This window comes from Dama dama, chromosome 4 (assembly GCF_033118175.1).
Source record: "Dama dama isolate Ldn47 chromosome 4, ASM3311817v1, whole genome shotgun sequence".
NCBI classification, from domain to species: domain Eukaryota; kingdom Metazoa; phylum Chordata; class Mammalia; order Artiodactyla; family Cervidae; genus Dama; species Dama dama.
In genome coordinates, this window is record NC_083684.1 from 58,524,635 (window position 1) to 58,545,552 (window position 20,918).

General features: G+C 55.5%; 1 protein-coding gene across 1 annotated transcript; it reads right to left on the reverse strand.

The window, feature by feature from the left end:
• Positions 1 to 366: 366 nt before the first annotated feature.
• EXOC3L2 (exocyst complex component 3 like 2) lies at positions 367 to 20,898 on the reverse strand. The gene is made up of 12 exons (XM_061139589.1): positions 20,732 to 20,898; positions 16,149 to 16,687; positions 12,618 to 13,251; positions 10,931 to 11,042; positions 9,829 to 9,930; positions 9,634 to 9,734; positions 9,329 to 9,439; positions 7,733 to 7,868; positions 4,757 to 4,879; positions 4,134 to 4,289; positions 3,230 to 3,351; positions 367 to 1,014 (listed from the first exon to the last, which is right to left on the reverse strand). The coding sequence occupies exons 2-12, from the start codon at positions 16,669 to 16,671 to the stop codon at positions 741 to 743; spliced, it is 2,394 nt and encodes a 797-aa protein (XP_060995572.1). The 5' UTR covers positions 16,672 to 16,687; positions 20,732 to 20,898; the 3' UTR covers positions 367 to 740.
• Positions 20,899 to 20,918: the final 20 nt, after the last annotated feature.

Genomic DNA, 20,918 nt, shown 5'->3' on the forward strand with positions numbered 1-20,918 from the left:
GCCCTGGATGCCGCCAGCCCTGCCCCCAACCTCCTTCCTCTCTTGATACCGCTTCCCGCCTGAGGATGGGGGTGGGGGGTGTGCCAAGGTGGAACCACTGGGCCCAGGAGAGAAGGCACTTGGGGATGGACAAAATGAGGGTCGCTGGCCAGAGAGGCCGAGGGCCTGCCGTAGAGTCACGCAGCCTCGGGGACTTGGTGTAAATTGGGCAGCATGGCTGCCCCTGTCCTGCAGGGCCTCCTGCGGCCTCCACCGCTCTGCCCAGGAGTTGGACCCTAGCCCGGCCTTGGGTGTGTGAGAAGCCCTTGGCCCTGGGCCCTGCCCCCGGTCCTTCCTCCCCCCACACACTGGGGACTCAGCCCTTCCTTGTGTTAAATACAAACCTCTTTATTCTAAGTATCGTACGTTCCTTAATACATTGGATTGAGGCCAGACCTTGAGGTGAGGGGAAAGGGGGGGCCTGGGATATTTGTGTACAGCCTTCCAAAACGCCACCCACCCCACGCTGGGCTGGGGAGGTGGTGCTGGGAACCAGCTTCACGGCCTTGGGAAAGTCCTTGCTCCTTCTACCGGGTTTCTCCTCGGAACAGGGAGTTTGTGGGGAGGGAAGAAGACCCCTTAGGTTCTTGCCAGCCCAAGGGTCTGTGGTGCCTGGCTGGGAGTTGGGGTCGGTGGAGGGGGGGATGGTCTGTCAGCAGCAAAGATGGGGGCACCGAGGCGGGGTTGGGAGAGTCTCAGCGTCAGGCCTGGGGCCGCCGTAATGGAGAAGGAGATGGAGGCCGAGGCCAGGGCAGGCAGGCCAGCGGGGAGAGGAGGCGGCCCAGGAAGAGGGGGAGGCTGAGGCAGATAGGCGGCCGGGGCACAGGGATGTCTGCGAAGAAGGCGCGATCCCGAGGTGGGGACAGGGCTGCCACCTCGCAGAGTTCCAGGTCCCGGGTCACCGCCAGGATCTCCTGGCGGGCGGCTGTGTGGCGCAGACCACGGATGTCAAGGAGTGTTGCCACGTGCTTCTGCCTAGGGGTGGAGGAGGGGACAGGTGCATGGGGGCCTCCAGATACACTCCCAGCCTGCCTGGGACAGAACTTGTCTTAGCTCTGGAGCCCCTTTGCTCTCTCCAGATCCCTCCTCCATATCAGTTCCCCCCAGATCCTCCCTCCCCACCAGCCCCTCTAGATCATGTCCTTCCCACCAGCTCCCCCTAGATCCCACCAGCCCCCCCTCCAGAACTTCCCTCCCAACCAGTTCCAAATCCCCCTACTCACAATGGATTCCAGAACCCTCACCTCTAAAACCAGCACAAGAATCTTCCTTTTCATCCCATCTCAGCTCTTGATTAAAATAACCTTCCATCTTCACCCCTAAACTGAGCTCAGACCACTCCCGAATGACCATTCTGCTACTCTCACGCCTGTTTCAGCTCTGGACTCTGTAGCAATCCTTAACTTCATCTTCACTTTCATCTCACACAGCTCCGCATCACCACTCAGATCTAGCCTGGAAGTGCTCACCCTCATCCCTATCCTAACCCTCTCCTCACCCCAACACCTGGTCTAGAATATTCTCCACCACTGCTCTTTGGACTCTCGTCCAAATTCAACCTCAGAACACTCACTTCACCACTAGCCCATTCCTGGAATTGTTATCAAGCAAAATTCTCCCCCAGAACTCCAAATTCACCTTGGGGACCCTCACACCCACCAGAAACTCTGTGCTCAAAACTAACTCTATTCCACAACCCTCGCCCCTAAATCACATCGGAACCTTCCCTTCACCCCATCTCAGCTCCAGATCCTGGATCCAAAACTCAACTCCAGAATCACCATATTTCAATTTAATATCCTGCACCCAACATTCATTTCCAGAACTTTCATTTCAAACAAAGTTCTGGGGTCTTTACCACCCCCTTCAATCCAGCTCAGCATCTTCACCTGTCCACATTCCAAATTCGAAATCCCTGTAGCTCCCAAACACTCATCTAAAATGGGACTCAAGAACCTTCCAGCTCAAGTGAGCTGCAAAACGTGGCCCTCCAAGCTCCAGCTCCGGAACCCCTCCTCCCAGGCCAACTGGAGACCTTTCAAACTTGGATAGCAGCTAGTGGGCTGTATATCCAAGTTCAGATTCAAGTTCAGAAACCCCAGTCCAGCAGGAATGCTGGGACCCCTACTGCCATGCAACTCTGGGATGCTCTGCTTTCCCAAGGATACAAATCCCACACCTCACAACCAGAACTATCCATCCTGAATCAGTTCCAGAGTCCTTCCCTTCAGCCCCAAGTCCTGACCCTAAACCCAGCTGATGCGGTACTCCAGGGTCCCGTGGCGTGTGAATACAGAATGTCTGAATACAGAACGTCTGTCTGCCCAACGTCTGTCTGCCCAACCAACGCTGTAGGACTGCTGCCACCACTACCTTAGGCAAGTGGCAGTGTTGTGTGGTGGTCAGGGGTGCCAGCTTAGGGCCTCCTGCCTGGGTTCAAGTCCAAACTTTGCTGCTGGCTGGCTGCGACATTTGGGGTCAGCTAGTTAATCTCTGCCTGCCTCCAGTGGTGCTAAGCTCTCAGAACAGTGCTTGCCTTTTACCTGCAAAGAATTTCTAAAATAGCTTTCATTCTAAAATAACTCTTACTTATAGAGTGGGTGTGTGGAATGCTGTTTTAGGTCTGACCTAAGGACTCAATAGTCAAGAACTGGTGTTGTTACTGCTGTCACCACGGATGATGGTAAATCATCCCCCCGCTAATCATTTGAAAAGAGAACTATTGTCCCCATGGATCAGAGGAGGAGACTGAGGCTCAGAGAGGATCACAGAGAAAGGAAAGAGTCCATCAGGACCTGAACGGCCCCTGCCACTATCCCAGTGCGTGTGCGCCCGTGCGCCCCTGCGTGTCCCCGAGTCCCCCGCGGCTCAACTGATGGGCCGGCCCTTCCTGCCGGCCGGGCGGCCCCGCGCCCCCCCTGCCCCGGGCTTCCTGTGACTGCTTGTTTGTTTGTGAGCCCTGGTGGCGGCGGCGGCAGCGACGGCGGCGGTAGAAGGAGGGAAATCGTATTAATAATGCCCTGGTTTCCAGCAGGAAACGGCCGTCAGACACGCTCGCCGCCTCCCTCCCTCGCCCAAGAGGCAGGAAACGCACGGACGGATATGCCAGGGCTCGCGGGAGACCTCGGCCCTGCCGGCGGCTGCGCCCGCAGAAAGGGACAGGGCGGCCGTGGGGGGTGGGGAATCTCACCTGATGTCCGGGTAGTCCCGCACCAGCACCCCCACCTCCATCTGGATGCTCGGCGTGTCTTCCAGGCGGAGAACTTCGGCCAAACGGGGCACCACGGCGTCCAGCCACGAGGCCTGGGACTCCTGCAGTTAAGAGAGGACCCCGGGCTCATACCTTCGCCCCCAGTCAACGTTTACCCCCCTCGAAACCACCCTCTCCCGAGGCCCCGCCGTTTTCTCGTCGGTAAAACCAGGCAGAGGGCGGGCTGTAGTCAGAGATTATCTGGGACCTTTGGAAATTTGAAGGAAAATCCGTAATATAATCTACTGTTTGTAGATAATTTGGGGCTCAGGGACAAAATGTTACCTTTGGGGGAAACTGGACAAAGTATGCCAGAGATCTCTCTCTGCACTCTTTCTTATAACCACATGTGAATCTACAGTTGTCTCCCCACAAAGTAACAAGAAAATTCCAAGGACTCTAGGTTAGAAACTCCCGGGATAGCCTGAGTGAGACCCTTCCGGTCTTGCTGATTATAACTGGGTACAAAGAAGATTTGCTGATTTTAAAAGCTTGGATTTGGGAGCGCTCAAGTTCTGAGGTTCTATTGCATTTAGCGACTCTGTGCTCGTAATAATAGCTAATGTTCAGGATTCCAGGTCCTAAGCCCCTTTAACTGATCTAATCGCCACAACAACGCATAGGGACCATTTTTCTCATTTGAGCCCAGAGTGAGCTCTCGCCGCCGGGAGAAAGCCGACTTTTTACCCGTAGAGGGCAGAGATCAGAGTATTACAGCTGGGTACAAGTTGTGTGAGGGTCTCATTCTAAGCCCCCGCCCCCGGCTATCGAGTCCCCGGATTCCCGGAAGCCAAGGTTTTCCTGGTTTCAGAGCCCCCCACCCCCGCCCTCCGACCACACTGACCAGCCGTCGGAACAGCCTCTCCAGCTGCGCGGCGTCCTCCCGGAGCCTCCCGGCCACGCGGCTGCGGGTCCGTGCGGAACCACAGCGCAGGCGCCCGCGGAACAGGGGCCGCACGTACTCTACGAGCGCCCGCCGGTGCAGCTCGGCCACCAGCGCCTGGGGACCGGGGAAGCCGCGAGGGGGTGTGAGCCGCCGATGACCTTCTCTCCCCGCTTCCCACCCGCCCGTGCCCACCCCGGGTACCCGACGGGAACCCCTCCCTGCCCCCAGTCCACCGGCAGTCCTCCTGACTCCTTATGGGGAACCCCTGTCCTGCTCCCTAATCAGCCCGCGAACCCACCGGCCCCCAAAGGATGCCCCATCCCAGCCCTCTCGGCTTTCTCCGGAGCTCCACCTCCCAGAGGCCCCAACCCTGCCGGCACCCCCCTCCCCCGCTACACCCCGATACCCGTGGGCACCCTCCGCGCAGACCCCAGATTAAGCGCCATCTATCTCTCCCTAATAGAGTTGCTCCCCACCTAGAAGAGGTCTCTCCTAGCCGAGCACTCTGGCTTCCCTCTGCCCCTCGCCCCACGGCCTCCCGGGTTCCACCCCGCACCCCTCCCCCGCCCAAGCAGACGCACCTGGTAAGGCTCATCCTGCATTCTGCGCAGTGCCAGGGCCTTAGCGCCCAGCGTGCCCACGATGCCATCCAGGGCCTCCGAGCTGCTCAGCCACTTCCTGCGCATCAGCTTGCTAAAGTGCGGCTGGGTGGGACAGAGTGGGTAGAGGTTCGAGGCTCACCTCCTTTCCACCCTCTTTCTTCACTTAGCAATTCAATATTTGTTCCCCAAACTCTGCTCCTGCACAGTGCTGCGGACACAGCAGTGCCAGAGACAGTCCGGCCCTGCCTCCCTGGGGGCTCACAGACCAGAAGGGGAGACGGACCCATTCCCAGGGGGTTAGGAAACCCAGAGAGGAATGGCTGCGTCAGCATAGAGAGTCAAGGAGGGCTTCCTGGAGGAGGGGTCCCCAGAGCTGAGGCCCAGAAGATGGTCACTGTTAGCCAAGTGAAGAGTGGGAGGGGGAGTGGCTGAATCCAGGGGAAAGCCAGTGTGAGAAAGATTCAGATTTCAGATGGGCCTGCAGATCAGAGGGCCAGAAAGGTCAATGTGGCTGGCAAAACCATCTAGATAATTCACAGGCCCAATGCAAAGTGAAAATAGGGAAACCTTTGTTCAAAAATAATTACTTAAGAGGCAGCAGAGCATTAAACCAAGCTAAGGGCCAGTCTAAGCAGGAAAAGGAGTTAGGGTTGGCAAGGATGGGGAAGGTCGTGTATGACTGCCCAGTGGACAGGTGGGGCTGGTCAGGTGAACAGAACAGAGCACAGAAGCCTCCTGGGCCGTGTGAGGATTTCCAGATTTCTCCTGAGGGTACTGGGGAGCCATGGAAGGTTCTGAGCAGGAGAGGGAGCAGATCAGCTTTGTGTTTCACCGAGATGGCTGGGAGGGGTCAAGACTGAGGCAGAAATGGGGGGTCTGAAAAGAGGGGGAAGGGATGAGGAGGCAAGGAGAACACAGGTAGTAGATGCATAGGATGTAGTGGGTGGTCACCTGTCAGGGGAGGGCGGGAGGCATCTAGATCCCAGAGGTGGGATGGGGAGTGGGTCTGTCCCTGAGATGGAGGCTGGGAGGAGCGAGGGCAGATGCTGCTGTTGGTGGACACTGGGAGCTGGCGGTCCCCAGACACCTTTGAGGTTGGTGTCCATGGGGGCCCGAAGCAGTACCCTATTCCATTCAGCCCTGCGCCCCCTTCCTGCTCTTTCATCCCACAGTAGCCCAGTTTTCTGATCCTCCAAAACTGAGGCCTGTGGGCTTTTGTTAGAAAGCAGGTGTGAATCAAACGAGCCGACGCTGTTAGTACAGCACTCGACTCCGGAAGTGTTGCCGTTGCTGTGAACTCTACATTTACGAAGATGACAATGGTCAGTACTGGAGAGCCAGGACTCGAGCTAAACACTTTATGGCCGCAAGCCCATTGCTTCCTCACAGCCATCTGAGAAGGCTGTGCTCATCTTCCAGATGAGCAAACACAGACCCCAAGGGGAAAGCCATTTGCCCCAGACCCCCTACCTGCAAGTGGTACCGCCAGGCCTGGAATAAAGACTGTACCCAATTCCCCCACCACACTCACTCACTTTCATTCCCATTTGGTCATTGTCCATCTGGTCATTCAACAAACATTCTCTGAACCTTTCCTGCATGGCCCAGCCCTGCGTGGATCACTGGGAACACATCAGAGAACTCTTGGGAACACAGTGCAAAATGAGATAAACAAAACTCCAAGCACGTGATCATCATAAGCCATTGGGTGGAATCTGAATTCTGATCTGCTATGTGATGATATTAAGGACTGATTGTTCCATTTGTTAGGTAGGAGAGTGGCAGTGAATTATGTTTGTTTAAAAAGGCCGGATTCCTTATCTTTTTGGAGATACAGGTTGAAGTCCTGATGGATGATGACAGGATGTCAAGGATGTGCTTTAAAAGAAACCAGTGGGCAGGAGAGGTGGGGGGAGAGGTGGAGTTGATACTTGCTGGAGCTGGTCCACAGGAGGTCATTCTGCCGACTTTTGTGTATGTTTGAAATTTTCCATTACAAGAAAGTTATTTTAGAAGCATTCCAACAAATCCTTGCCCTTGAGAAGCTAACATTCCAATGGGAGGAGACAGATTGTGAGGGGGTGGGGGGAAGCAAAGGATATAGCATGGCAGGTAGTGATAAGTGCTTTGGAGACAAACAGAGCCCAGGCCGGGGGGGCGGGGGGAGGGGGAGTCTCAAGGGGCTTCTATTTTAAATAGGACAGTCAGAGGAGGTCCTTCTGAGAAGGCGACATTTGAGTCAAAACTTGAAAGAGGTGAGAGAGGGAGCTCTGGGGCTATTGAGGGAAGAGAAGTCCAGGCAGAGGGACCGGCAGGTGCAAAGGTACTGAAGTTGGAATGTGTCTGACACATTAAGGAGCGGCTGGCGGGTGGATGTGCTGCAGTGGAATAAGCAAGGAGGGAAGCGGGAGGAGATGAGGTCAGAGAGGGAACGGGCAGACCATCCAGGCTCTTGGGGGGGCCACAGCAAGGACCTTGGCTTTTGCCCAGAGTGACCTGGGAGCCACGGAGGGTTCTAAGCAGAGGTGGGACACAGCCTGAAACACAACATGGACTGAACACAAATTACAACCAGAGGCACACACAGCTGTCCCCGCCAGCCCCCCACTACTGTCTCTGAACCTCGTCCCCTCTGTGCACGTGCAGGAGCCCAGAGATGCGTAAATGGGGCTCTTGGGACTAGGGGAGGCTGGGCAGGGATTGGGGGGGACCTCAGTGAGGAGGAGCTCCACCAGTCCCAAGGCCCCTTCCCGCTGATGGCTATCCTCCCCCTGACCATGTCCTCCTGCCTTTTCCTTCCTGCACCCCCCCACCCCCCTAAACCACCCAGATATAGCCGTTACTCCACCCCACCCCCTCTGCTTCCCAAACACTGAGCCATGGGCTGAAAGGAGCTGCAGGATGAGGTGGGGGCACCCCCTTACCCTGGCCCCACCCCAGCCCACCGCCTCTCACCTGCAGCTCCTGGAACAGTAGGTCGGTCAGAACGCGGTGGCAGAGTCGGATCACACGGTCCAGAGCGCTGGCTGCCGCTTCCCGGGCCGGCTCACTCTCAGGGGGCCCTACTCGGGCCAGGCGCTCCGCCAGAGCCCTGCGGGGATCCATGGCACCAAAAGTCATGGACCCCAACATCTCAGCCCAACTGTCTGGACCTGTCTCCCCTTAGACGGACCCTATTTTGTGGGTCACAGGGGTGACAGGTCAGAGGGGGAGCTGGTGAAAGTCAGGGGCTCTGGGGAGGGCCTGGGGTGAGAAATATCAGGGATGTCTGGAGGGTTGGGGATTTGGGGGGCTCTGTGGACTGTCTGGGAGTCTAGGGGGATGTAGTGGGAAGGAAGCGGTCTCTCTGGGTCTGTTTCTCTTGGTGCTTTCTGGGTGAGAGTGGGGACGCCTCCATCCTAAAAGTCTGTGATTCTAAAGGACTATAATTCTAAAATTGTACCTTTCTCATTTTCTGTCATTGTAACAATTGATGACCATCTGCATCACTGAAAGGAGAATAACCTGGTTTGGAGGGCACTTGGCACTTTCTGCCCAAATTCCAGCAGACCCCCTACTGAGAGCATATTCCCTGAGTCTCCACACTTGTGCCAAGTTTTCCTCTACAAAAGAGTGGAGGCCACTGTCCACCCACTGCGGACAGATTAAATGGAAGATGGCAGATCCAGACAGTGGACAACAGTTCAGATATGAAAGAGGAATGTGGGAACTCTTCAGGTGCTCACAGTAAGACCGCCAAGGTGTAAAAGGGAAAAGGACAGAGTGTGTTCAATATTCTACCATTTGTATTTTGGGGGAGTCATCCCCCCTTTTTTTGGCTATGATGCAAGGCATGTGCATGTGGGATCTTAGTTCCCCACCAGGGATCGAAACTTTGTCCCCTGCAGTGGAAGCACAGAGTCTTAACTGCCACGGAAGTTCCTGTATTTCGTTTTTTTGTAAGAGAAGGAATAATATGTATGCACATAGTAATATATTTACTTGTGTATGTATGAAATATGCATATGCATGCATATCTATATATATGCATGAAGCGTGCCTCTGCATATATATACATATTTACTGGTAAATGTATCACATACTCCTGCAAAGATATGGGAGACATTAGTAATAATTGGACCAGAGGGTAACAGAGGGAAGCTTTTCATTGTATGCCCTATTGTATCTTGAATGCACTCCCGATTTTAAAAATTCAGTTAAAAATAAGTCAATAAAAAGGGAAGTAATATAACTGAATCACTTTGCTGTACAGAAGAAATTAACACAACATTGTAAATCAACTATACAAGTAAGATAAAGACATTTTAAAAAAAATGTAATTCCTAGAGTCTGGCTTCTCGGTTCCTGTAATTCTAACACCCCCAGGTTTTCATTACTCTGTGATCTAGTGATGCTGTGGTTCTTTCTAGGACTCCCAGGGTTTAGGATTCTCAGGTCCCCTGTATGTGCCTCTCAGGGCCAGGCGTGCAGCCCCCACCCAGGATCCAGGCACCCTGGTTGAGCTTGTCACCCTGGACTGGCATCTCCCCCATATCCTGTGGATGCTCTCACCTCAGAGGGGGGCCACAGTTGACCAGGGAGATGGTCCTGCTGATGTAGGTGTCGGGTGGCAGCTCTCGGACTCCTGGGTTGTCATGGAATCGCTCCACACGCTGCTGGAAGCTGGTGGGAGGAGAAAGGGGAAATGGCAGACAGATGGAGCACCACAGGATAAGGGTCCCTGGCTGGGCAGTCAGCCCTGCAAAACCTGTGATCCCTACAGAGGTGCCCCTGCCCATCTTGATTCACTTTCATCTGTCCTCCCTCTGTTGGATCCCAGGTCCAGGTTCCCACCCCCCACCCCCAGTCCTCCGTACCTCTGTAGAAACTCCGCCAGCCCTCCTAGGCAGCAGTGGGCCATCCGCTCCCCAAACTCCTGGCTGATGCGGGGCGCTCGCTCTGTGTGCTCTTCCAGCAGCTGCGTGGTCCGGGGGGTGAGGAGGGGGTGAGGAGGGTGCCAGGTCCCAGTCTTCCACCCCACCTGATTCTCCCTCCTCTTCCCCGCCCCGTACCTCACACACGTCCTGGGCCAGGTTGCTGGACCAGTCTTCCGTGCTCCCCCAGTGCTCCCCGTCCTCCTGCAGCACTCGAAGCAGGGCTGCCCGCGTCTGAGCCTGGAGGAGGGTAGAGACAGGAGTCAGAACCCCTGGAGCCTCTCCCACCACGATCCCCATACCTTAGGCCCCAGCAGGTCTGGATTCTACCTGTGAGCTCATCAAGGTAACACCAGAGAGGGGCTGGCCCAGAAAACTGCCCCAGCCTTTTCCATTCCTAAGCCTACAATTTGGCGCCTGATATTAAAGAGTCTGTGGTTTTAAGGCACCTCCATCTAATAGCCAGAGGGCTTGAGGGTTTATTCTCTCATTATATGATGATTCTAAGACTCTGCTCGCAGGTTCCACAAAACAGTTTGCTCAGGGTTTCCAAATTCTGTGAGTCAAGAATTCCAAGAATCTGAGGTTCTCAGGTTTACACATCTCTGATTCTCTAGTTCTGCGCTGTCTTCAGTTCAGTGAGTCTGAGAATCTAGACTGTTCTAGCCTAAATCTCAAAGCTTCAAGTTTAGAATCGAACTAATTAGAATCAGAATTGCAACTAGAATTAGAGTTGCAAAGATTCTGATTTCTGTGGCTGAGGCAGGACTGGCTTTTAGACCAGAAACACAGCCGTGGCAGGGATGGGTGTTTACAGAAGGGCCATTCTGCTTAAGGGTAACTGTGTCCGGCCAGTTATTAAGCATGTTTATTTGCTATCAGCCCTGTTTATATGCAAAGACGTTTTGATGCCCTCTTTCTGTGAATCCTTGGGTCTGTGAGCTAAGGTCCTGTGACTGACTCTGTCTTGCTGTAAAATTTTAAGTGTCCAAATATATTGAACCTTTACTGAATGTCCCTATAGCCAGCTAGGTGCTTGAAATACACTGAACATGAGACAGAATTGATCAGTATGGGCTTAATTTCTCTCTTTTGGACAAAACTCAGAAGTCCATAAAGGGAAAAGGGAGATGGAAATAGGGAAAGGGGGAGGGGAGAGGCCCCCCCAAGCCCAGTGTAACCACTCCCTCTCTACAGAGTGCCTCCCGCTTCCTGGTCACCAGTGCCAAGTTCTGGGTACCTTCACGTCTGTGACACATTCATCCTCCAAGCCACGAAGGGTGCCGGGCGACAGAAGGGGCCCCAGCTCCCCGTTCTCCAGAGCTACCATGTCCACCAGACCTAGGACCTCTCTAGGGGTGGGGGAAAGAGACAGGGGGTCTGTGAGAGCTGGGGCTGGACAACTGGGACCCTCCCCACACCCATCCCTTCACCCCCTCTGTGTCTGTGACCCGAGCCACTCCCTTCCTCCCTTGGGACCAGCTTTGCTCATCCCTCTAAGGAAGTCTCTGGAATTGTTGCTCCCTTGGCTCCCGCTCTCTGAGTCAGCTCCCTGATGGATGGTGTCCGGGCAAGACTTGGAGGGATCAAGTCCAGACGTGACGATTTGGCACGCAAGGTCTCATCCACCAGAGGTTCACAGGACAGGAGCTTCCTTCCACCTCCAGCCCAAGTCCCTCCGGCCCCGCCTGGCAGGCCTCCCCCGTCAGCCCTCACTCCTGGCTTCTGCCCTTCTGCATGCCCTGGCCTGTGCCATGCCACCACTCTCCCCACACTTTCCTACCACCCCCACACACACCAGCCTTTGGCTCATCGCATCCCCTCAGCCAGAAGCCCCATCTCCCTGCAAGTCAGACTTAACATCTCGACATCCCAGACTCCCTATTCTGCCTCCCCCTCTGACGGTTGGCACGAACAGATGGGATGTGGATTAGGGGTAACTGTTGCCTTACTATTCTTCTGGTGTCAGCACCCTGATTTTGACGAGGAACCACCCACTCCCTCTCCTTCCAATGTGTGGTCTGGGTGTGGCTGATCCCTTTTCCCTGGAGCCCATAGTGACCCAGTTATTACTAATCATGGTATTCCATCCTCTGGCCACAAGAATGGACTGTTTTAAGATCCAAAGGCTCGATGGTTATAAAATTCTAGGACTGGAAGTGTCAATGGTACTCAGGTTCTAGATGCTAAGATTATAGAATTCAAGGGGCTAAAACTGTGAAGGATCAACAGTATCAAAGTTCTAGGATCCAAAGAGGGGATTGGGAATTTCCTGGTGGTCTAGTGGTTAGGACTCTGAGCTTTCATTGCTGAGGGCAGGTTCAGTCCCTGGTCAGGGATTTAAGATCCCACAAGCCTTACATGGCAGACGAAAAAGGAAAAAAAAAAAAAAAAAACACACACTAAGGTATAGGACTCAAAGGCTCATCAGTCCCAAGGTTCTAGAATTGAAAATGTCATCAATTCTAAAGTTCTAAGATTGGAAGAGTCATCGGTGCTAGTGCCCTAGGCTAGAGCACTGTGAAGGCTAGTGAAGGCTAGAGCACTGTATGGGTTCTAAGGGTCAACAGTGCCAAGATTTCAGGAGGACAAGGGTCACTGGTGCTAAGATTCTCGGATTGGAAGGGTGGGCAGTGCTAAAATTCTAAGAGTGCAAATGTTGAGGATTCTAAGGTTCCTGGCTGGTATTAAGGTTCTAGGATCTGAAGGCTTCCTGTTGCCGAGTTCTAGCATGGAAAGCGTCCTGAGCCAGAAGATTCTCGGCCTGTAAATGTCACCAGTGCCGAGTCTGGAAGGGTCAAAGATGTTCAAGTTCTAGGATTCAAAGTCCAGGGTCCTTAGGGTCTGAAGAGGCCGGGACTGGGCCGGGTGGAGGGAGGGGCGCTGCACGCGACTTCGGGGCAGCTGACGGCTGGCCCCCAGCTCACCTGGGGTACACCTGGTTGTGCCAGTGTAGCAGCGCGTAGCGGTCGGCCAGCGGCAGCCTCCGGCGGGCGGCGGCCCCGATCCACTCGGCCAGCGCGCCGTGGTAGCCGCGCAGGTAGATGCCGAAGGCGCCCAGGCCGGCTGGGTAGGAGGGCGCCAGGCGGCCCCGCACGACGCCCATGTCCTCCAGCAGCCGGCCCCGCAGCGCCTCCAGCTGCCCGGCCAGGCCCCCGGGCGCCCCGGGCGCTGCCGCCTCCAGGCGCTCCCGGGCCGCGCGCGCCACCGCCTCGGCCCAGCGGGCGCGCAGCTTGCGGGCAGCCTCGGGTCCCCGGCGCCCGTCGGCCGCTTCTTCCTGCACCAACACCTGGCCCAGCTGCGCCACGGCGCCCGGCCCAGCGCCCGCGCCCAGCCCGGGGCCCGCCAGCGTCTCGCGCACCAGCGCCCACATCTCGCGCTGCAGGGCCTCGTAGAGCAGAGCCACGTCCCGCGCCCGGCGGCCGCCGCCCGCGCCCTCAGCCTTGGGCGGCCCGGGCGCGCCGCCCCCCGACGACGCCAGCTCTTCGGCCTCTAGCTCCAAGATGTGCTCGTCGGCCCGCGCGAGCTCACGCCCCTGGATCAAGCTCAGGATCTCCAACACTGTGGGCGCAAAGCGGACGATCAGGGGCTGGAAAACGGGGCGGAAGGGGGAGAAGAATGGGAAAGGGTGGGAGGCGAGGGGGAGAAAGTTAGGGGTGGTGAGGGGATGGGGCAGACGTGGAGGACGTCAAGGGAGGAAGGTGAGGAGAATGGAGAGAATGAGGAGAGGGGTCAGGACTTGGGGCGGGGAGGATGGGGGAGAGAGGATGAAGGAGGGAAAGAGAGAGTCAGGAAACGGAGAAGACAGGAGAGGGTTGGGGAAGGAAGAGGGGGTTTGGTGATGGGAGAGGGAGTCTGCATATGGGAAGGAGGTCAAAAGACTAGAGGGTGTCTAATTAGGAAGAGGATAAGATGAGGGTAGGTGTTGAGGAAGAAGGAAAGGATTAGGGCTTGGGGTAAGGGGTCAGGGCTGGGAAGAGAGTATCAGGTGGTGGGTTAGGATATGGGGAGGGGTCAGGGGAGCTGAGGACGGATAGGATAGAAAAAGTGCGTCAAGATTTTTTTAAAAAGGCATCAGAGAAAGTGAAGAGGCTGAAGGAGGACAGTCCGATCCAGGTGAGGGGAGAGATGGGGTCTTGGAGGTGGGAGGAGGATGTGAGGACCAGAGGTGGGGCTTTCGGGGTGCAGACAACTGTGGGGGTGACCTGGCTCTCTGGTGATTTCACACACACCCCCCCAGGAGAGGGGAGTCCTCTGAGGGGTTGGGAGGCCTCTGAGTGAAAGCAGAAGCAGGGTCCCAGTGGCCCAGGGTTACCCCCAACACCTCCCCCCACTCCCCTTCCTCCCTGGCAGAGAAACTATTTCCTGGCCAGTGCTATTTCTGCCCATCCGTTTCCAGAAGGCGGGGGCTCCACTCACCCGCTTTGCACCTCCCTGCAGTGCCCTCCCAGTCCCTAGGGCGCCAGGCTGAAATAGCCTCTGATGCAGGATGTGGAAGGCATCAGAGGATGAAGAAAGGGGACTCTGGTGCTGGAGCAACAACGGCTGTCCGTGGCGGGGAGGCCAGGGTGGGGGTTGGGGAATAGAGACAGGGCTGGAGGTGGGACTGGATGAAGGTGGGGATTGGAACAGGGTTGGGGTTGGGGTGGAGTGTCAGGGTTAAGGCTGGAGATGAGGATGGGGTGAAGGTGGGGGTTGGGATGCGGTAGTTTAGGATGAGAGTGAGGTTGGTACTGGAAATCTGAAGAGGGAGGTGGGAAAGGAATTGAGGATGATGTCTGGGCTTTGGGGTAAGGATGGGGTTGGAGATGAGCTTAGGTGGAAGCTGAGGATGGAAAGAAGGAGGTGAGTTTGAAGAAGTCTGGAGATGAGCTGGGGTTAGGAATGTGGAGAGTTGAAGTTGGAGGTTGGGGGTTAGGATTGGGACTGAGAGGTTGAGTTTGGGTTAAGGTTGAAAATGGGGGCTGGGAATCTGACTAGAACTGAATGAGGACGTTGGGGAGGTGAGTGGGGTTGAAGGGGGACACTGAGATAGACCTGGGGTTGGGGGTTGGGAGTGAGATGGAAGAGGGGAAAGGATTGTACACAGGGACTGGACTGAGGGTGGGATGAGAGGAAAGGAACAGGCCACAGCACGGGACTGGGCCGCTTGGTAGTTGTCATGTTGTTGGGCATAGCTCTCAGGTTAAAGACGGCATTTGGAAAAAGGGATGGGTTGAGAATAAGTGTGTGGATGTGTCTCAGGGTGGAGACAGATGATGGGGTTGGAATAAGTGTGACTGGAAACCAGAAAGTCACTGAGGAAGACATTGGGGTTTGGGGTACTACTAGGGTTGAGGATACAGCTAGAGTGGCATTATGAGTTGAATTGTGTTTGTCCCCCCTACCTCAAAAAAAAAAAAAAGATATGTGAAGCCTTAACCCTTAATACCTCAGAATGGGATCTTATTTGGAAATAAACCATTTGCAGAGGTCATCAAGTTAAAATGGGATCACAGGGTGGGCCCTGATCCAGTGTGACTGTTGTCTTTATAAGAAGGGAAATTTGGACACCAAGAGTGACAGACACAGAGGAGAACATGATGTGAAGATAGAGAAGGCCACAGGCGGATGGAAGGTGGGAGGGATGCAGCTACAAAGCTAGAAACGCCCAGCGAAGTGCCAGAAGTTGGCAGAGACCAGACAGGTCTCAGAGTGGGCATGGCCCTGCCAACACCTTGATTTCAGACCTCTTCAACTGCAAGAGAATAAATGTCTGCTGTCTTAAGTCAGCCAGTTTGTGTACTAACAGGAAACTAACCCAGGTGGAGGTGGGTTTAGGGGGATGTAGCTGGGAGATGGAGGGAGACATTAGGCATGGGCGTGAGCTTGAAGATGAAACTTGGGCGTAAGTGGAAGTAGGGATGAAGTTGAAGGTGGAGGCTGGGGCTGGGAGGTTAGGATTGAGGTGGTTAGGGTTGGGGTTCAGAGTGGGATGGAAGAAAAGAAGAGATTGGTGAAGGAGTAGGTTGAGGTGGGGGTTGGCGTTTGGGGCCAGAATTAGGGCTAAGGATGGGAATGGGGTGGACTGTGGAGGTTAGGGAGGGGTTTAAGGTCAAGGTCAAATGTGGATACTTTGAAAGGAGATGGGATTGAGGCTGAATTTGAGAGGAGTAAGGGAAAGAGGATTGAAACTGGAGACAGGGAGGGGGTTGGAGGAGATGAGACCAGAGTTGGTGATTTGATTGTCTTTGGATGGGGCAAGGTTGAAGGACGCAGGTGGAGAAAGGGACAGATTGGGGCTGGGAGTGGAGGTGGGGCTGAAGCTGGAGCTTGACGATGGAGATTAGGACTGCCGGAGGGACAGGCTGGCCCTGTCCATGGAGGTGGGTGGATGGAAATTGGAGATGTGAATGGCAATGATGTCACGGGTAGAGACCCTGTGATTCTCCCAGGTCTGGGCAGGGCTCCCAGCTCACCTGACAAGGGCTCTTTCACCTTTGGGGGCTCTGGGACCTTGGGCGGGGGCTCGGGAGCCGCCTCACCTGCGGGCACCACCCTCTCAGCCAGTGATGCCCGCCGGGGCTTGGGCCCGCGCCCCAGTCTCAGGAAGGCCAGTCTCCGTGCAGCCTCTCCAGCTGCCTCCTCATCGCCCTGGGCTCGGATCCCCTGAAGCCTGGCCAGGAGGCCGAAGTCTGCTGAGCTCCTGCGAATCCCTGGCGACAGCACCCGGCCCAGGAAAGAGCGAGGCTGCCCATCCCCGGGGCTGCCTGCCCGCCGGCCGGGGGTTTTGCCCAGCCGGAAGGGGGACAGGCCTGCCAGCTTCTCCAGGGTGGCTCGGCGACGACATGATGTTCCATTGGGCAGAGCCCCCAGCTCCCCAGCCTCCTCTTCTTCCAGTCCTGAGACTTCCTCAAAGGGGTTCCGAGAGGACCTCAGTGGCAGTGTCCCTGCCCGGGGCACCTTAGAGTCTGCCACCCCTAGACTCTTCAGGATGGGCATTTTGACAGGAGAGGACCTGGGGGCGGGAGGGGGGGAAATGGACCATCGGTATTGTTGGTGACAGGTGGCATTGATGACAGTGCCTTTGTGTACCCAGCACTTTGAAGCGTGTGTGCCAAGCACTGGTCTGAGCACTTACACACCCCTGCAATCTGCACAACCTCATGAGGTGAGCACTGTCACTATGCCCATTTTGCAGATGAGGAAACTGAGGCTCTTAAGAGCCTAACGTCCCATGGTGATTCAGGGAGAAAGCTGGGATCCAGACCCAGGCCTGTCCGATTCTAGATCCTGGGTTCTTTCCCCAGAGCACTGGCCTTCAGACCCTTCCCCTACCTCACTCCTGCCCTGGGACCCTCCTGTTCCAGGAGGAAACAGGCTGAGAGGGGAAGGTCCCCTCCTGCATGGGGACCCAGAGCACACCCCACCATCTGCCCTCTCGGGCACCTTCGTCCCCTCCCCATCCGGTCAGTACTCCTGTCACCTCTGCCTCATTCATTCCTCCAGCGAACTTTCACTGGGAAAGATCCAGAACAAGCCAATCCATAGAGACAGAAAGATTAATGGTTGCCAGGGACTGGGGCCTGACCACTTAATAGGTACAGGGTTTCCTCTTAGAGGGATGGAGATGTTCTGGAATTTGTGGTGATGTTTGACCAACTTTGTGAATACATGAAATGCCACTGAACTATATACTTTAAAATGGCTAATATGGTAAATTTAGTGTTGTATAGATTTTACCACACACACACATACATGCACACATGTATACACACACACACACACACACTTACTCGGTATTTGTATCAGTCCAGCCCTGTGCAGGCACAGAGGACACAGCGGTGGACAAGGCAGACCCAGTCTCTGCCCCTGTGGGGCTGGAAGCTTCCAGAGTCTGGCCCATTCCATCTACATCCCTGTCTCCTCCCTCTTCATGGCTCCTACCCTAGTCCAAGCCCCCTCCTTCTTCTCTGCTTCATCCTCCTCCCTGATCTCCAGCCTCTAGTCCTCCAGTGCACCTTTGAGGCCCTCGTTAGGGCTCAAACCCGCCCCTCCCCTTCCCTTAACCCTCCATGGCTCCCCAGTGCCCTCAGGACAAAATTCAGGCCGGCCAGCTGTATCCCTCATCAGCATTATCCCACATTTTCCTCCTCCTTCCTCCAGGCTTCTCTGGGCTTCAGCATCTACTTCTACATGGAATTCTGTTCTCCATGGTCCATTCAGGCTTTGGGACCCAGCTCAGATGTTGCCGCCTCCAGGAAGCTCTCCAAGATGCCAGGCTGAATCAGGTGCTCCCCTCCTTGATATTCCCACTCTGGGTCATCACTGTCTGGGGATGGGGCTGTGAGCCCCGAGAGGGCTCAGTCAGGACTGTCTGGGTCACCACTGTGTCCTCAGTTCCCAGGGCGGGCACTCTGGGAATGAATGGGGGCCAAACAGGAAACAAAGGAAGGGGGCAAGGACTTCATTTCTCGTGAGGGAGGAAGAATGATAAGCCAAACCGGAGAGGTCAGCAAGAAGCAGGCTAGGCAGGGCCTCAGAAGTCACAAGGCAGGGCCTGAGCTTTCTCCCGAAGGCACTGGGGAGTTGTGAAGGGCTCTTTTTCCTTTGTTTTAACTTTTGGCCACGTGTGGAACCTCATTTCCCCAACTAGGGATTGAACCCACACCCCCTGCCTTGGAAGGCAGAGTCTTAACTGCTGAACTGCTGGGGAAGTTCCGGAAGGGCACTTCTGAAAACAATGAAATAGTCCAAACATTCAGAAAAGTATAGAAAACAAATTTAATAAACACCCTTGTGCTTACGATCCTAGCTTCATCTAATGCAAATATATGCTCTCTTGGGTTAAGTTTTTTGTTTTCTAAAGAAATAAGCACTGCAGAGCATTCCCTGGTGGTCCAGTGGTTAGGGGGCTTCCCAGGTGGCGCTAGTGGTAAAGAACCCGCTTGACAACGAAGGAGATGTGAGTGATGCAGGTTTGATCCCTGGGTCGGGAGGATCCCCTGGAGGAGGGCATGGCAACCCACTCCAGTGTTATGCCTGGAGAATCCCATGGATAGAGGAGCCTAACAGGCTACAGTCCATAGGGTCGCAAAGGGCTGGACACGACTGAAGTGCCTGAGCATGCACCAGTGGTTAGGACTCTGCTTTCACCGCCGAGTGCACAGGTTAGACACAGGTCAGGGAACAAAGACTCAAGCGTTGCAAAAGCACTGAAGCATCCACACCCCTCCCTGATCCCGCCCGCTCTAGCCCTCTCCCAAGGAAAGCCATCCCTTTGCCTACCCAGACTAGTACCGAGAAATAGCACATTGCTTTGCGTGGTTTCAAACTCTCTATAAACACAATCTTACTGCATGTATCCCCTGCAACTTGCTTTTTCTTTCCTCACATTTTACATGTGAGATTTGTCCATGCCTATCTCTATGGCTCTAATTAGTGCTGCATACTGTACTCCACTGTGCAACTATGACAAAATGTGTAAAGTATCAGATGTTCCCACATCCTCTTCTGGCCAGACATGTAGGTTGTTTTCAACCGGGACAGAGTCGGAGCAGGTTAGCGACAGGGTCAAGACGGGGCACAGGATGTAGGGGTGCACGGGGGCACTGGGAGGAGGCCGATGCTGAAGGGGCCCTGAGCTGGCTGGGCTGTGGGCATGAGCCTCTCCTTTGCTGGTGGTGACCCCACTTCTTTCCTCCCTGACTTCAGCCTCTAGACTTTAGCCATTGTCTCTCAAGCCTCCTGTTCCTCAAAACACCATCCTAGCCTCTCTCCAGTCTCGATGGTCCCCGATCCCCACGGGAGGCAGTCACCATGGCAACCCTTGCCTGGAACCCCTGTGGCTGTGGGCAATTGGTGCCAGCCCCTCCACACACACACACACACACACACACACATACACACACTGATTCTCTTTCATCTTCCAAGCTGGGCTCCATAGGCCTCATCTCCAAAATGGCTCCGTCATCCCCTAGAACTGGCTCCATCATTCCTCCCCCCAAGAAAACTCCACCTCCCTCTCAAAACAGGGCCCTTCGATTTCCCTCCAGCAGAAGTCAGCACCACTCACACTAGCTCTTTTTTCACCCAAAGGAGATTTGACATTCCTACTCCAGCTCCGACATCGACCCCTAAACGGGAACCCCTCCCCCGCCCAATCATTTCCAACATCCTCAGACCTGTCTGCAACACTTTCCCAAAACTGACCCCAACGTCTTTCCCTTTCCTGGCTCCAGCACCTACCTCTGCAACCTGACTCCGACATCCTGCCCCCTCCAGCCCCCTCGTCGGCCTCCGGGTGCCCGGCCCCTGACTCACTTCCGAGGGATCCCTCAAGCCCCCCAGCCTCTAGGCCCCCGCAGGATGTCTTGGCCACCAGAGCTTCCCTCTTTGGGCTCCTCCTCCTCTTCCTTGCTGCCAGCCTTTCCCCAATGCCCCGAACCTTCTGCAGGCCGGCTGGCCTGTTTGCAGAAGTCATCACCTCCAGTCCCATGCCTGTGATCAGCGAACTGCCCTGACCAGCTGTGTCCTACACAACCCCAATCCAGACCCTGCCCGCAAACAACTCGGTCACCAGACCTGCCTGTTGCAGGTTCACCTACATCTTCAATCCCAGCCTCATCCCGCCTCCTGCTCTATCTCCATCCCAACCCTGGTCACCACTCCCATCTCTGGGACCCCATCTCTTGGGGACAGAGCAGACTGCCCATCCCTCTCTGGCCTCAGCCTTCCCACCTGAACTCAGAGAGCTTCCAACCCAGTGACATTGTGTCTCTCTTCTCCCTTGGTGCTTCCAAGCTCTGCATGACTCCCTGGCAGCCTGGATCATCAGAGTCGCCGTGGTGTGCCCTGCAGCCTCCTCCTCCTGCTCCCCCTTTCCTGCCCCCAGCCTCTTGCTGCCTGACACCACCCCCGCCCCGCAACCAGGTCAGGCCCTAGAGTTTCTCTTTGCCCCCAGCTTCTCCTGGCTTCAGGGCACATGTTCTCCCAAATTCTGGTCCAGCCCCCAATTCAGAGGCGCCGGGGGCGCGTGACTCCCCTCCTCCTGCACGCTTACCTCCTTGTCAGTGTCCCTCTGTCCCCGCTGCTGTCCTGTGTTGAGGCTACTTCAGGCAGGACTGCCAAGAGCTTGGATCTGAGGAGGGGGGGTTAGAGGAGGTCAATTTCCTGTCAGGAAACCCCTCCCTCCTGGGGCCAGGGGCGGGAAGGACTTGTTATCTGTCTGCCCTTTTAGGCCAGGCTGT